Raw genomic sequence first — 18,273 nt, forward strand, 5'->3', positions numbered from 1 at the left:
CTGTTACATGGAGAATATTTTGGAAGGGAGCAAGAGGGGAAGCAGAATGTCTAATTAGGAGGCTACTGAAAATATTGGAAATAGCCCAAGTGAAAGAAGTAGTGGCAGCTGTTGGTGGGCACTAAATTAGCTCTGTCAGATGCGTCTGTGGTGGCACCATGACTAGCTAATCCAACAGGACACGCTCACTGAGCAAGGAAAGAAAAATCTATGTTCAAATGGGAATTTTTGTCCTTATCTCTGGTGTAATGAGGCAGTTTAAAAATACGGTCCAGGGCTTCCCTGGTGGCGCAGTGGTTGAGAGTCCGCCTGCCGATGCAGGGGATGCGGGTTCGTGCCCCAGTCCGGGAAGATCCCACATGCCGCGGAGCGGCTGGGCCCGTGAGCCGTGGCCGCTAAGCCTGTGCGTCCAGAGCCTGTGCTCTGCAGTAGGAGAGGCCACAGCAGTGAGAGGCCCGGGTACCGCAAAAAAAAATAAAAATACGGTCCACATTTGTGTAGGCCCGTCCGGCAGCTTCATTTCAGTCCACAAACATAGCTTAAACCTTCACCTCAGCTTCTCATTCTCAAGCTACATCAGGAGGACAGGACCACCTGGGGAAGCACATATGGAGCCAAGAAAGCAAGTCCTCCTCCTGGGCATATTCAGTCTTCTGATGCTGGGGTGTTAGGGATCTCTGTAACTCTGAGGGCAGATAGATACGGAGTGACTCATCTTTGCCAAATGACAGAACCCTACTGTTGTTAAGAACTCGTCTGAAGCTCAGTAACATTTTTCCCTTTCTGGATTAAAGACAGGATTTCCTCCAAAACCTTTTTATTATTCAAATGTCTTACCTCTTTTTGATTTTTTTGTTTGTTCCATATTCACATTTCCTCCAAGCTGGCTTGAAACACTGTTAAAATCACTTTCAAAGAACTGAGATTTTTTTACACAGTCATTTTAAAAGGCAAGAAATGGCAAGGGAGAAAAAGAGGCCCAAGAAGATTTATTCTAAGCTTTCAAGACTATAAAAATAAAAGAAGAAAAAAAAGTCAAAGAAGGATGCTGCAGTGACAGAAAGGGAACATACATGGTAAAATGTGCTAATGCATGAACAAAAGTCATACTTACTAGGCATTTAGAGACCTATGACTTGAGCTCAAAAGAAAGGTAAAGAGAGAGAACATAGTATCACAAATACCAATTAGGAAGGGGAGTTTTTAAGATGAAATGGTCAAGGGAAGCCAAATGCTTAGGAGTCAAGAAAAATAAGGAGTCAGAAATTGCCAACAGATAAAATACTGCTGGGTATAAAATCCATTTTCCTTTAGTTGTTCAAAGGATAAGCTTAAAAGAGATTAAAATCAGGGCTTCCCTGGTGGCGCAGTGGTTGAGAGTCCGCCTGCCGATACAGGGGACACGGGTTCGTGCCCCAGTCCGGGAAGATCCCACATGCCGTGGAGCAGCTGGGCCCGCAAGCCATGGCCGCTGAGCCTGCGCGTCCAGAGCCTGTGCTCCGCAACGGGAGAGGCCGCAGCAGTGAGAGGCCCACGTACGGCAAAAAAAAAAAAAAAAAAGAGATTAAAATCAAATAGGGACTGAAGACACCTTTTTTGGTACTAGTAGTGCTGCTTCAGAAAGAGAAAGCATCAGAGAAAAGGTGACAGTGAGTGAGCTCCCCATAGTGTTCAAGTCATCTTAATTTTTTTTAAAATAAATTTATTTATTTTATTTATTTTTGGCTGCATTGGGTCTTCATTGCTGCACGCGGGCTTTCTCTAGTTGTGGCGAGCCGGGGCTACTCTTCGTTGCGGTGCGCAGGCTTCTCATTGCTGTGGCTTCTCTTGTTGCCAAGCACGGGCTCTAGGCACGCGGGCTTCAGTAGTTGTGGCACGCGGGCTCTAGAGCGCAGGCTCAGTAGTTGGGATGCACAGGCTTAGTTGCCCCACGGCATGTGGGATCTTCCCGGACCAGGGCTTGAACCCGTGCCCCTTACATTGGCAGGCGGATTCTCAACCACTGCACCACCAGGGAAGCCCGAGTTATCTTAATTTTAAATGAGGGCTTCCCTGGTGGCACAGTGGTTAAAAAGCCGCCTGCCAATGCAGGGAACATGGGTTCGAGCCCTGGTCCAGGAAGATCCCACATGCCGTGGAGCAACTAAGCCCGTGCACCACAACTACTGAGCCTGTGCTCAAGAGCCCGGAAGCCACAATTACTGAGCCTGCATGCTACAACAACTGAAGCCCACTCACCACAACAAGAGAAGCCACTGCAATGAGAAGCCCACGCACCTGAACAAAGAGTAGCCCCCCATTCGCCGCACCTAGAGTAAGCCCGAGTGCAGCAAGGAACACCCAAAGCAACCAAAAATAAAGTAAAAAACAAAAAAAATTAGGGGGAATTCCCTGGCGGTCCAGCGGTTAGGACTCGGTGCTTTCACTGCTGAGGGCCCAGGTTCAGTCCCTGGTCAGGGAACTAAGATCCCACAAGTCGTGTGGTGTAGACAAAAAAAAAAAAAAAATTGGTCTTTTTAAAATTAAAACCCAAGAGATTTATCAGAATGAATAATACTCATCAAATCTGGCAGAATTCAAAATCCTTAATAGTTTTCAAAACATTAAGTAAAATCATATTCTCTTAAAGAACCAAAAACTTATGTCATCATTTAAGGTAGAAAGAAAAATGTAAAGTCAGTAAATTGTCCGTGCATTTTTCTTTTACTTTCTGAATAACTGTAAGTTCACAATGCATATGAACAGTTTCTAAGAATTCTAAGACCTAACACTCTGAGGCTGGAGAACCAAATATAACCTCTAACTTAGTGCTAATGGGACCAAACCAGCCATCTGGCTTTTTATAAGTGAAAATGGCAAGCTAAGAGTTAATGAGACTGGCCTCAGTGGATAAGCCCACCAAAGTGCCAGTAGAAGACCAATGTTTGAATAGGGCCTACACTCACATGCCTGAGGCATTACACCTGCCAAGGAGGAAGAAATGCAGAAACATTTCCACATGTTTCTAATTTGGTGGGAAAGAAAACAGCTTAAAGCAGCTTTACAAAATATACAATTTCAGTAGTGATCTCAGGTCTCCTGCTGCCTGGATGTTTGGACACGTTTTCATTGTTGAGAAGATATACTTAGGTTGTTCCAAAGAACAGCCACTCTTTAGAAGGCCAAACAGCTCAGAATTGGGGGGAAATACTTGTAGATCAAATATGAAGAAAAAAGGAAAGAAAAAAGAAGTGAAATCTTGAAGTGTATTATTTTAGATGAGATTTTGTTTGCTTTGTCTCAGAAAAGAACCTATGAGCGAGTTTTAATGAAGAAGTCTACATCTATATCCATATATCTATAGCTGTAGCTGTATCTATCTATATATCTGCAAACCCAGCTTGAGGACAGTCATCCCAGGCACACAGTTCTCACTATGCTTCCCTCAAGCATCTGGGGGAGGGGAGCTGTCCCGTGGTGTGGGCAAACTCTTACGTGGGCTTCTTTCCCTTCTACGCCTGCTACAATGCTGAACACCAAGAGCGTGGACCCCCAGTGACAACCAGGAGGCACAAGAGCATCAAAAATTAAAGCACTTAAAAACAACTGTCCTGAAGAAGGCAAAAGGGATGTTGTTCAAGTTAAGAAAACCCCATTAAACACATACACAGTTACAAAAAACAGGTTGATTTGGGCACATCCCTTGTCCGCATGGCTTAGCAGAGACACGGCACTAACAACGAGCAGGGCCTTTGGGGGCTCCAGCCCAAAGTTCTACTGGCAGAATGGAGCATCACTTTTACGGCACCATCTCTTAAGCTTATAACTGCCTCCCACGTGTGATAAAAGTTTAATTAATCAAATTCAACTAACAAGAGCTTAGCTTTTCACCGTATTTCTTTGAAAGAAAAACCCCTGGATTTTCCCCCAAAGCTCAACTTTCAGGCAATGGTCTTGGTAACATTTAGTGCAATCAATGCCACTTAACACATCTATACCTTCAGTCAAAGTGACATTCCTTTACCCCAAGATACTGTAAGATCCTAAATAATGAAATATTAAATTATGCCCCACATGATTTACTAAAAAGGAAAATGAACTAAAACTCTTAAATTACATCTAACCAATTCTAACTCCTGGATATAACAGTTAACTGAAGGTTTAAGTGATATAAACGGCCAGATACAGCAGACATCCAACAAAGACAGAACTGGCTTTAAAATCTCACTGAAAAGTGACTACTAGAAATATCTCATCACTGCACTGAATTTTTTTCCTAGATTCCAATAAAACAAAGAGTGGATACAAAAAATGAACAGACTCTCTTCTCCTGCCTCTGCTTCCAGCCCCATTTCTATTTTGTGACATATTTTAAACTATATATTTTAATATTTTTACCAATAAAGGCAAGAAGTCTAGCCTAATAAATAAAATTGGATATTCTCCTATTTGCCAGATTCTCTAGAGCAGAAGCAAGACGGGCCAGCGAGATGGCTCTTAGGACCTAAAACCAAATGCAGGTTTTATGCATTTTCGTGATTGCTAAGGATCTAGTGCATCACATGTCTTTTCACTGCAGGTCCATGAACGAACTGCTACAGTGGAAGTCTCTGGAGAGTAAAAAGTTAACTTCTCTCCTTCCACTGATTCATTCATTTAATAAACAGTGTAAGCTAAGTTCTGTGGGGGGCATTTAATAACTGACATAAGAAATTCAAAGGCATTCCAGAAACCACTTAGTTTCAAAGCCTTCATTTTACAGCTGCAGAACTAAGATGGAAGAACTACTAGTGTCCGCAATTACTCTTTATCTCATCACCCAGTTTTATTTTCTTCATAGCACCTACCACTATCTAAACTTAGACTCATTTACATACGTATGTGTGTATTTTCTGCCTCTTCTTAGTAGAATATTAGCACCCTGAAAGTAGGCATCTTTACTTTTCACTCACTGCCCAACTTTCAATTCTTAGAAAAGCGTCTAACACACATTAGGTACTCAGTTGATATTTGTTAAATGAATAAATAAGAAAACTATAGAAAAATGAGAAAAACATACTGAAATATCACACTGAGACTTGTGAGAGCCTAGAACCAGTGTGACCTTTACTCCAGAAAAACACCATATTTGAGTTGTGTGAAGTAGTGGAACCCAGCTACCAAGGAAAAGGTGAGTTGGTAAGATGTAAACATTACTTTGAACAGAAGATGATAAATTAACTTATACAGGCAGAGCAGACAGAAAAGCATACAACTGTCACAAAAATTCATAGATATTCATTTCTTCCCAAATCAATGTCTGGGGACATCTTCAAGTAATACCATGTATTAGAATACTAACTAAAAACTCTTCATTCAAGCTAGCATTGATTTGTTACATACCTTTCTTATTAAGAAAATTAATACTGAAACCTCAGAGATGTTAAAAAGAAATTAGCAGCATGCATCTTAAGTTACCATTAAAGAATGACTTTTATAAAACCTCTACCTGAAGATTTAGTGAATATGTATGAATACTAACTCTGATTTTATAAAAAGAGTTCCTTTATTTACTTCAGGTTATTTTGTGGCAAACACTAGTAATGAGGGTTAAATCTAAGCTCTACTAGCAAAAGTTGGTCTGGAACAATGGAAAACCAATATCATTAACCATCTTTCTCTGCCCTTCCTCTTCATCTTCAGAAACCAGGAGGTTTTTTTTGTTTGTTTGGTTGGGTTTTTTTAACATCTTTATTGGAGTATAATTGCTTTACAGTGCTGTGTTAGTTTCTGCTGTATAACAAAGTGAATCAGCTATATGCATACATATTTTCCCCACATCCCTTTCCTCTTGCATCTCCCTCCCACCCTCCTTATCCCACCCCTCTAGGTGGTCACAAAGAACCAAGCTGATCTCCCTGTGCTATGCGGCTGCTTCCCACTAGCTATCTATTTTACATTTGGTAGTGTATATATGTCCATGCCACTCTCTCACTTCGTCCCAGCTTACCCTTACCCCTCTCCATGTCCTCAAGTCCATTCTCTACATCTGCATCTTTATTCCCGTCCTGCCCCTAGGTTCTTCATAACTTTCTTTTTTAAGATTCCATATATATGTGCTAGCATACGGTATTTGTTTTTCTCTTTCTAACTTACTTCACTCTGTATGACACACTCTAGGTCCATGCTCCTCACTAAAAATAAATCAATTTCGCAGAAACCAGTTTATTACGAGCAAAATTAAGTGAGGCTATTAAACAAAGAAACATAGGAGGCAAGATTTTTAGTGTCACATGTTTCTAAAATATTTCTTTACTCAGATGATGTCCATTCATTTATTCAGCAAATATTTACTTACCACCTATCATAACATCCCAAGCTGCATGCTAGGGATCAGATGAAAGAAGTTATCAGAAATATTTATATTTGGAGAGATAAAAACTGAAAAAGGTCTCTTGGACTTCCAGTAAATGTGAAATATTACAAATTTTTTCAAAAAGATGTTTCAACTTACATTTTGTTCCTCTGGTTCTAATCTGGGGATTTTGTGTGACTTGCGCTCTTCAGATCTAGATGAATCGTGCTTGTTGCTTTTTTTCCTCTTTTCTTTTCTGCTTTCATGCTTTGACTTTGTGTGCTCACTTGCCTGTACTTCATTTAAAAGGTCTCCACAAAGGGAAGACTCAAACAATTCCCTGCCATTCTGGATAGTTTTGGTTATTTTTAGTTTAATTTCAGGTGAGCCAGTCTTCTTTGGAATCACAGTCTGTGGTACTGAAGGAGGAGGTGGTGGCTGTGGAGGAGAAGGTTTTTCCAGAATTTCATGTGGTCTTGTGTTTGGAATTTCTGAATGGTAATAGTCAGTGGGGCTAAAGTTTCTAACTGCACCAAAGCCATTGGCCGACCCATTGGGATACTGGTTATAGGACTGGTATTTGGTTTGAGTTTCGTACATGCTGATTGATGATGGGTAGCCATTCGTGAGTGGAGGAAGATCTTCTGTTGTAGGTGGGTACTGAAAGCCTTGCTGCAAGGTAGCTTCGTATGGTGTCTGGCCACCATCTTCAACAATGTCACTGTTGTTATCAAAGGCATCCTCCTGACGGATGTTGGCGGAGTCAATGAGTTGAGGTGGTTGCTGAATTGTGTTTCCCATGATCCCTTGCATGAAAGAGAAAGAGAAATCCATTGTTCTGCTCCAGCATCCTTAACTTTCCCTTTCTCTCATCGGGCCTAAAGTTTTAAAAGAGAGATTAAAAGGTGTTAGTTAACATTCTCAAAGACTAGAGGCTAATCAACTGCAAAAGGATTAAAGTAAAATATTCTGAATCCAATTTTCATATCCAGATTTGCACAAACTCAATTTTTAAAACAGGTAGCCAATATAATTCTGACACAGAGCAAATACTTTTTATCTTAAATGCTTATCTGTGGGCTTCCCTGGTGGCGCAGTGGTTGAGAGTCCGCCTGCCGATGCAGGGGACACGGGTTCGTGCCCCGGTCCGGGAAGATTCCACATGCCGCGGGGCAGCTGGGCCCGTGAGCCATGGCCGCTGAGACTGCGTGTCCGGAGCCTGTGCTCCGCAACGGGAGAGGCCACAACAGTGAGAGGCCCGCGTACCGCAAAAAAAAAAAAAAAAACTGCTTATCTGTTTGAAACTCAATTACTTTCACAATAACTTGAGTAACAAAATTTTATCCTCTTTGCCATCATGCAAAACAGTTTTGACATTCCTTTCTGTTTCCTAAATTAGAGATTATAAGTCTCAGTTAAAACTGTAAATTGCAAAATAAGCAGTGTCCTGACACATACAAATTAGGTTCCATGTGTGCTTTCCTTAAATCATTCATATTTTATCCAGTGGTTCTGTTATTACAAAAATAATAAAATCTTATTGTAAATATTTTAAATACAAAAATTAAAAGGCCAAATCCTCTCCCACTCCACCATTCCCATTCTCCTAAGTCATGGATAACCACTGTAAATACTTTAGCGGGTACTCTTCCAAATATTTCTCTACATATTTATACACAAAATGTTTAAAATAGTTTACTCTGTGACTTGCTTATTCAACTTAAAGTATGTCCTAGATATCTTTCTACATCAGCATGTACAGATCACTCTCATACATACTCCACTCGTTCAGTGGCTGCACAGTAAACAACTGTGTAATCTACCCTAACATGTTTAACCATTTGCGTACTGACAATCACTGAGCTGCTCACAACTGTTTGGTATTATAAACAGGTTTACAGGAAACTTTCTTGAAACTGTATCTTTATGCATATATGTATTCTTCCAGGACATCTGAATTTTGATAGATACTGCAAAACTGTTTTATAGGCTGTACTATATCAATTTATACTCATACCAGTAGTGTGAGGGGATGCCTGATTTCCTATACTCTTGCCAGTATCTACTTGTTCTTAATCAGTGGTATGTACAGCAGAATCATCTTTACTTTTACAAAAGGCACATGTCAAGATCTATATACTGATGACTCTGATTCAGTAAATCTGGGGTGAGGCCTAGAGCATGAGTATTTTAAGGCCACATTCCAGCTCATACTGATGCACACTCCTGGTTGGGTCACCGCATTATACGCTCACAATTATTGTGCTTTCTCTAGAAGATGTCTGAAAATGCCCACACTGTGTAACAAGGTTATAATATGGATAAGCATCTGTTAGGAAATGCTCTAAGACCACTCTGCTTTGTCATAAGGTTTGACAGTCTCACATCTTGAGATAGAGGATTAATGGACTGCCCAGATACTATTTTGAAAATCCTATAAACATTTCTTCTAAAAAGCTCTAAGGCTGAGAGGATTTCACTACTGTATCAAGTCTGATGAATTGACTGTAGCTGCCAGAATACTAGGAAGAGCATTCTGAAGCTACAGTCCAGTTCAATTCCATGACCAACTAATAATGTCCACCATCTTGGTTCTAGTAGGAATTACCATAATGATAAAGCAAGTAACCCAGAACAGCAAAGGGAAGAAGGAAACAAAAGCTGACAACACTTTCCAAGGTGTATCCAATTAAACAGCTGTTGTTTATTCTGCTGTTAGCAAATGGAAAGAATTTTAGAAGTTCTAAAATTGCAAACAATGAATATGTGAGCATATAGGAAATCAAACTGCCCTTACTGCTCTATAGTGGAGTGAGGGATGGGGGGCATGGGGTGTGAGAGAGCACTCCCGCTTTTTTAGCATCTACTCTGGGCCAAGCACTTTATATGTATCTCATTTAATCCTCAAAACAACTCTGCAAGGTGAGTATCTGATTCCTGTCTCCTAGGTAAAGAAAGTGTGTTTCAGAGGGGTTAGGTGTCTTGCTTAAACCCCTATAACCAGGGGGCCGAATTAGGATTTGAATGTAAGCATCTCTGACTCTAAAGCCCAAGACTTTTGCCACTATGCCACTTCCATTTTCTTCAGCTGTAGGTTCTGAGAGGATTTGTTTCTTTCCTTCATGTGCTTTTATTCCTCGGTCACTGCCAAAATGACGACTAACTATTCTATAATAACCACCGCTGACACTTAAAGAGCGCTTATCGAGTGTGGCAGGAGCTGTTAAGCGCTCTAAATACAGTACTACATTTAATGCTCCCAACAACCTTCAGCTAGACATTAATGTCAGTTCCCATTATGGATGGGGAAACAGAGGCAAGAGAGGTTATGACTTGCTCAAATGCACAAGGCTAGTCATTAGCTGACAGCTGGGATTCGAGCCAGGCAGTCTGGTTTCAGAGTCTGTGATCCTAACCAGCATACTGTACTGATAATGCTGACAAAGGTTAGAAATCATTTCTTTATATATATAGCTTAAGAGTTGAAACATTACCCTACTCTGACCCTTGGCAAAAATGTGTATAGCTCACAGACACTAGAAGGGTATGTTCTAAAATTCCATAAACAGGGACTTCCCTGGTGGCGCGGTGGTTAAGAATCCGCCTGCCAATGCAGGGACACGGGTTCGAGCCCTGGTCCGGGAAGATCCCACATGCCGCAGAGCCACTAAGCCCATGCGCCACAACTACTGAGCTTGCGCTCTAGAGCCCGCGAGCCACAACTACTGAGCCCGTGTGCCACAGCTACTGAAGCCTATGCACCTAGAGCCCATGCTCCGCAGCAAAAGAAGCCACCGCAACGAGAAGCCCGCGCACTGCAACGAAGAGAAGTCCCCGCCTGCCGCAATAGAGAGAGCCCACGTGAAGCAACAAAGACCCAACGCAGCCAAAATGTAAATGAATTAATTAATTTTAAAAACTAAAGGAATACTTAATTAAATCATTATCCTGTAGTAAAAGTCAGATGTGAAAAAGAAAATAAAAATAGAAAAAAAAATAAAATAAAATTCCGTAAACACACATGGGGCAAGTACACGGGTAGAATTCAAAAGTTCTCCAAACTTCCAACTTGAAGGCAAGTTAAATACCAACAATTGACAAGATGCAACCTGTGTTTTTGGTTCTCATAATTGTTGTACACAAGATCAGCTTCCAGATAGTCTCCCCAAATTATAGTCCACAGAGGTTTTCAGGCACATGTATTCAGAGACTAAGATTTCTGATGCTTTCGATTTAGTTCCAAACACAAACTTCTAAGAAGTTTGGTATTTTCCCCCTTCTCTTCTCTTCTCTAGCTCTATAACCAAATATTTTATTTTAGTTTGAACTAAGAACAGAAATAACATTACCCTATTACAATTACAGTATAAGAGTTTACAATTACAGTGTTTTCATATACATTTTTAAAAATTAATTAATTAATTTGGTTGTACCGGGTCTTAGTTGAGGCTCGCCTGCTCCTTAGTTGTAGCATGCGAACTGTTAGTTGTGGCATGCATGTGGGATCTAGTTCCCTGACCAGGGATCAAACCCAGGCCCCCTGCTTTGGGAGCTCCGAGTCTTAATCACTGCACAACCAGGGAAGTCCCCTCATATACATTCTTATTTAAGCCACAAAACAAGCCTGTAAAGCTGACAGGGGAGGTGTTAGCTTCATTTTTCAGATAACTACATTCAATATTTGCTGAATTTCCCAAGACTACAAAGCTAATTAGTGATTAAGCCTGAAAAAGCAACCTCTTAGCTTCTAATCCTGTGCTCTCTTCCACAAGATCTCACTGCCAGAGAATATCCAACCACCCACAGACAACATACTATAACCTTAAGAGTCATACGTTCAAAGCTGAACAGACTGTCCTTCCTTAACTCAGCTTTCCTTTCAGACTACCCCAGATCGGCTGTTGCTTCCACTATTTTTCTAGCTTCCCAGGCTAGCAGCCTCAGGTTCACAGGTGACTGATTCTTCCCTCTCTGTGAGGCCGTAAAACTAATCATTGGACAAGTCTAGTCTCTTCCTTTGAACTCTGATTTGTTCTTTGATCTCTACATCCATGTCAGGCCAGGCCCTTGTCAGCACCTTATCCTGGACCTACAACGACTGATTTTCTAGATATTTCTCACCTCTAACTACTTCTTCTCTAGTTTCATCTAAACCAAACTGCACTGGGTCTACTCCCATATTAAGACACTCTGAACTCCACACCACACCAACTCCCTTCCATGCCTTTCAAAATTTTCCATAATCCCACTTTCTCCTACCAATCCAAATTGCATGTGCATGAATGAACTTTTCTGAGCATCCACTGGGCCAAAAATCTATAAACTGAGGCCTAATATATATTACACATTGTTTAATCCTATGAAGCAAAGTAGCATTCCCATTTTACAGATGAGAAGGAATGGAGCTCAAAAAGATCAAGTGACTTGCCCTTAGTCACGCAGCCAACAGAAGTTGAGTAAAATGGTGAAACTCCGATCTTCTAACTCCAATACAGAACTCTTTACATGGCAGCTGCCTCATAATATGCAAACTAGCCAAACTTCCCATTTTAATCCAATATGCTCCATACCCATAATACAAATGCCTGTCTGACAGCTCTCATACCTCACAAGCATCTTAAAATACCTAATAATGAACTCTTAGTTTTTATTTTACTTAAGCGTGTCCTTCCCCCAGTCCCTCCTATGAGAAGGAGATGACACTTCCATCTATCAGTTGTCAAAGCCAGAAACCTGGGGATCATGACACACCCCTTCCCCTCACTCCTACTGTTGCCCAATCTGTCAGTGAACTCCCGGACTCTTACCTCCCAAGTGCACATCTCACACTTGTCTGCCTCATGCCACGTCTCCAGCCCCTCACGCTGGCCCCTGCACCTCCCCTTGGCTCCTGCGCAGCTGCCTCCGCAGTCTCCAGGCTGCTTCTCCTGCCTCTCAGAGCCTACTTCCCCAGAGGACAGCCCGCCGCCTTTTAAAAGCTAACCCGCTAACCCGATCACGTGATGACTCCTCAGATTACAGCAGGGAAAATGAGCGACAACATGGATGACTCTCACAAAAGTCATTTTGAATGAAAGAACCCAGACATCACGATTCCACTTATATAGTACACAGTGTGATTTCATTTACACAAGGTTCAAAAACAGGATGAAGTTAAAACTAAATCCATGGATATAGCTGTCAGAACAGTAGTTGCTTTTTTTGGACGGCATGCTGTAAACACTGGAGGGGGGCCATAAGGGAGGTTTTTTAAGCTGCTAGTTATGTTTAATTTATTGATCTAGACAGTAATTACATGATTTGCTAAAATAAGCAAAAACAAGCAACAAAACCTTCAATGCCTTCCCAGTGCACTCAAATAAAATCCAGACTACGTATCATCCCAGCAAGTCCCTGCATGGTCAGGCCTCAGTTTACATTTCCAAAGTTATCTACGAACACTCTCCACTGGAAGCATTACACTCCAGGGGCTTCTTTTCAATTTCTCAAATGTGCCAACTTCATTTCTGCAATCGGGATTCTCATATGTGCTACTCCAGCTTAAAAACCTCTCAGATAGGACTTCCGAGGTCCTCTGCTCATTTTCCTCTGTAAGCTTATTTTTCATCCTTTATAGGACTCACCACAATATGTTATTATTCAGGCATGCATTCGCCTTCTTATGGTCTGTCTCCCTCATTCCACTGCATGCTCTGTAAGTGCAGGGACCATGGATGTCTTATTCAATGCTGGACACTCAGTACTGTTCAATTAACAGATGAATGAGAGTCCCTGACCTCAAAGGGCTTAAAACTAGTACACCTCCACTGACCTGCAGGATTTCTGGGGATATTAGCCTATAACGTAAGTTTACTCACCCACTAATCCCTTGTTTGGTAAAAATGTATTATGCTCATTGTAAAAAGCAAACAAGCAAACAAATAAAACATTGACACCCATAGTTACGTGGTCAACTGATCTTCCGCAAAGGTGCCAAGGTAATTCAAGGGGAAACGATGGTATTTTCAACAGACAGAGCCGGGAAAAAATGACTGGATATCTGTATGGAAAAAGCGAACCTCACCGTTTCTCTACATTATACACAAAAAATAACTAAAATTAGTTCATAAACCTGGTACTAAAGTCAAACCATAAAACTTCCAGAATAAAACGTGGGAGAAAATATACCACTCTGTTAGGCAGAAGATTTCTTAAACAGGACACAAATACCATGAACTATGAAAGAAAAAGACTGATAAAATGGACTTCAAAATTAAAAACTCCTGCTCTTCAAAAGTCACAGTTAAGAAAACAAAAAGGTGTGAAACTAACACAACACTGTCAATCAAGTATACTTCAATAGAAAATTTACAAATAAAAAATTTTAAATGCCAAAAAAAAAAGGTGAATGATAGGCAGAGAGAAAATATTTGCAAAATACATATTTAACAAAGAATACCCTTATACTCTTACATTCTAGGAAATGGGGAGAGATCCACCAAGGGTTTTTGCGTAAAAATAAGACAAGTGAAACGACAGTTTAAATATTCATCACTCCACAGGTTACTTACTAATTGCAAACAGAAATATGTACAGGAGAGAGCTGTGGCGGGCAGCATTTCAGACAAGTGAGGAGATACGGCGTTACCAGAAGCCAAGCGGACAGGCCTCCTGTGCCTTGTGGTGTGATTCATGAACACATCACCATCTCCGAAGTTCTCTTCCCAGCACTTACACTGAATCTCAAAATGAGGAAACAATCAGACAAATCCAAAACGTGGGACCTTCTCTCAGAAAACTGGCCTCAGCTCTTCAAAAGTTAATGTTACAAACAAAAGGTGGAAAGACTATTCTATATTTTAAAAGACAAGATTTAACAACCAATGCAATAATGGGTGAACTTTGATGAAATCCTGGATTTAAACATACACACAAACATAAAAATAATGTTTTGGAGAAAATGAGAATTTTAAATGTGAACTAGCTACTAAACAATGGAGCTACTAATTCTCAAAGGCATAACAGTGTTCTGTTTATGTAAGAAAATGTCCTTATTCTTAGGTGAGCTATGCTGAAACATTTAAAGTGTCATGTGATCCACAACTTACAAATGGTTTAAGATTTTAAAAGTACATATACCTAGAGTAAAACAAAGGAGGCAAAATGTGAACAATTCACTAATCCAGGTGTTGACTATAATATTCTTCTAACTTTCCTAAAGGCTTGAAATTTTTTAAAGTAAAATGTTGGGGAAAAATAAAAATAAATAATTTAGCTAAGGGGTTAGAAGAAGTATTGAAAAGAAAAAGCAACTGCTTTTTAAGGTGGAAAAGCATGCATTAAATCCTGACACCATATTCTGACCAACTCAGCTAAATGGTCCACTGTATCATATTTTCTAGAAAGTCTAAGCATGAACAGAGCCACACTGTTTCATATTATACCTCCAAAGAGTACAATAATGCAATCAAGAAAGTAGTTTTGATAATGAAAAAAGAAGATATTTTAGGACTATAACTAAATTCCTTTACATAGTGATTTTTTTTTTTTTTTTTTGGTGCGGTACGTGGGTACACTGTTGTGGCCTCTCCTGTTACGGAGCACAGGCCCCGGACGTGCAGGCTCAGCGGCCATGGCTCACGGGCCCAGCCGCTCCGCAGCATGTGGGATCTTCCCGGACTAGGCACGAACCCGTGTCCCCTGCATCAGCAGGCGGACTCTCAACCACTGCGCCACCAGGGAAGCCCACATAGTGATTTTTATACATACTGCAGTCTGGCGGCCAGCTTTCAAACAGCAGACACACACCAACTGACATTACAGAATTAGGAGGCACTCTAGTGAGTACTATGGTTGACAGAATCAAACTGCTAGGTTCAAAACCCAGAGCCAAGGCTCATTAGCTATGTGACTTTCGGCAACTTAATCTCCCTAAATCTGTGGATACTTTAATTGTCTACAGTGTTTCTGTAAGAAATAAGAGTTAATCCATGAGCAGTACTTCGGACAGTGCCCCGAGTATAGTTAGAGCCCAGTATCTATTGGCTATTATTACTGTTATCATTCAGTACAATGCTGGGCACACAGAACTTGTGAAAAACCTGATCTCTGACCTGAAGGCATTCACAATCTCTTTAGTATATTAGACAATATAGGATTCTATGAGCAAGACTCATATGTAAACACATTAAACAGAAGGTGACTAAGAATTACATTGTGTGCCATCAGAATTAGAGGACATTTGAGGACAGTGCTCACTGGGGAAGGAGGCATTTAGGCCACAAAAGACAGGCAGGAGAGGAAGTTAGGTGTTTTTCACCCACACTTTTTTTTTTTTTTTTTTGGCCGTGACACATGGCTTGCAGGATCTTAGTTCTCTGACTAGGGATCGAACCCGGGCCCCCCTACAGTGGAAGCTCGGAGTCCTAACCACTGGACATCCAGGGAAGTCCCTCAACCACACATTTTAAAACTCCTCCACAGAGGCCACCAAAAACTCTCATACCTTTGTCATTAATAAATCCCTGATAAAGATGTATGTTTTAAATTTTTTGTATTACTAAAGTAATAATAATAATAACATTTGAGGACTTACTCTGTGTCAATGCTACTCTAAATGCTGCACATTTGTTATATTATTTCACTCCTTTTAACACCTCTTCGAGGAAATACTATTGCTTCCCCCATTTCACAAGTGAAAAATGAAGGCCAGCATGATTAAGTGACTTGCCCACCGTCAGACATCCTGTAAATGGAGGATTCACACACAGGCCCTCTGTTCCACAGCACTGGCTCTTGGCCAGTAGAGTCATTTCTCACCATCCCTAAGTATGTTGAGAAAACAGCAACCCAAACATTCACTTTACAACACACACTTCCCGATCCCGCTGCCCAGAGCTAACAATTTGGTGGGAGACTTAGCGAACTAGTGTTCCGCCCATTCTAATATGTACTGCCAAGTAAATGAAACCATCACAGGCAAACAATTTAGGACAAATTCTTCCTCTGAACAATGTTTCCACGTTGGTTTTTGTTCTGTTTTGAGATGAAAGAAATCAGTGAATGAAAAAAAAGAGATGAAAGAAATCAATAAATGAATACTTTTTTCTTAATTTTGTTGAGGCCGTTCACAGACTTTTTTTTTTTTTTTTTTGCGGTACGCAGGCCTCTCACCGTCGTGGCCCCTCCCGTTGCGGAGCACAGGCTCCGGACGCGCGCAGGCTCAGCGGCCATGGCTCACGGGCCCAGCCACTCCGTGGCATGTGGGATCTTCCCGAACCAGGGCACGAACCCGTGTCCCCTGCATCGGCAGGTGGACTCTCAACCACTGTGCCACCAGGGAAGCCCCCACAGACATTTTTAAAGGAAAAAAGTTGAAAGTTATCAACTAAAGCTTTAGGTTATTCATTCATTCATACACCAACTTATTCATGAGGGGAGTGATAACAGAAAAGTTTACTTAAGTCAATCTTAGATACAGAGTTAAAAGAAAAAGGAAGCATGTTATGTTTCAGATGAACAGCTTGAAGCTATAAACATCAATTAAGTATTCACGATGTGTTAAATGTTTAGTCTAAGTCACTATCACAAATTCTTAAAATGAACAATGCCCTTTGGTAGACTGTACATATTGCTAGATTCCACTTTATAGAATCACATGCTGTGCTGTATGTACTTATTTTCCTATGTTTAACACCAGTTTCTTCTCAATAAGAAAAAAACTTTATATTTTATTATGGATCAAAATCCCTCATATTGACATCATTATTCAGGCTTTTTGGAATCAGAAGTAGTTCTAAAGGTGTCATATAAATTACCTATTTCTGTCTTCAGACCCAACTGCCCCTTCAATACATTCCTAGGTTACTTAATTTGTAAATCTAACCGCATCACTTTCCTGATTAAAACCCTTCAATGATTCCTAGAAAAAGTCAAAGCACTTCAGCCAACAGAGCATGCAGGCCCTCTAAGCAAGGTTTCTATCCATATCTCCAACCTTAAGTCACTTTTGTACACTAGTAATGTCAGGTTACTGAGAATTACCGTACACACATGATTTCGTACCACTGTGCCTTTACTAATGTTATCTCCTATGCCTAATACGCCCTTTTACTTTTTTTTTTTGGCTTGACTTTTAGTCATCTTTTGAGCTCAGAAAGTCATTTCCAAGGAGTAGTCACTTAAGTTCTAGGCTAGTCTGAGTAACTTTCCTCTGTGTTCCTAAGATAAAACCTCTTAGAATTAATCATGAAACTATCTGTTTATGTGATTTTCTTAAGAGCAGGAGTAATTTTATTCATCCATCTGCTCCAAGAACCGAAAGCAAAGGCTCAGAGGAGGGGCTTAATGAACCTTTTAAACTGAACTGTTTAAACTTATGGGAGTTATTACATATAAATGAAATGCTTTAAAGACTTGTTGAGGATCTTGCTGTGAAGAATGCAAGATAATATAAACGCAACTATGGTCTCCTCAGGAATATCCTTGGCAAAATTTGCCTGATAACCAGTTACCTAGCCACTACTGAGATTCTCCTTAGTCCTGGGCTACACTTCCCTTCAAGGCTTAAAGCCCCAAGAGACTGGCATGAAGTCAAATGAATTTCCAGGGAGAGTCTATTAACCCAACAAAAGACCAAAAGATATCAAAAACTCCTTTATAAGCATATCTATTTAAAACCCTAGTGTTATTAATACTGTAGATCTGAAATTCAAAATGTGGAAGCTCTCAAAATACAATTTTCAGTCATAGTTAATTGAACTGGCATGAACATGAATCCTCATTTTCCAAATGTATTCCAGTAATTATAATCAATCCTACTAAAATACAAAGCGAATTTGATATATCAACATTAGAAGTTTTACAGCTAAAGAAATATAGTGGAATATAACGTGATTCCCACAGCACAGAGGAAGAGGGTGGTCTTCCTTTACCCCAGGATAAACAAGGGATCCAGATGTTTCTTTATGTGAACTGTGCAA

The 18,273-nt window shown here is 40.5% G+C and overlaps 1 protein-coding gene across 5 annotated transcripts in view; it reads right to left on the reverse strand.

Annotated features, from left to right (window-relative positions):
- NSD3 (nuclear receptor binding SET domain protein 3) overlaps nt 1-18,273 on the reverse strand; it is a 105,718-nt gene that overhangs the window by 63,429 nt on the left and 24,016 nt on the right. For all 5 annotated transcript variants that reach the window (XM_082863877.1, XM_082863876.1, XM_082863878.1 and 2 more), the window contains exon 2: nt 6,473-7,191. In XM_082863877.1, coding sequence (XP_082720003.1) covers nt 6,473-7,147 — 675 coding nt within the window. In that variant the 5' untranslated portion in view covers nt 7,148-7,191. The remainder of the gene's footprint in view (nt 1-6,472; nt 7,192-18,273) is intronic.

The sequence above is a fragment of the Leucopleurus acutus genome (assembly GCF_964270905.1).
Source record: "Leucopleurus acutus genome assembly, chromosome: 21".
NCBI classification, from domain to species: Eukaryota; Metazoa; Chordata; class Mammalia; order Artiodactyla; family Delphinidae; genus Leucopleurus; species Leucopleurus acutus.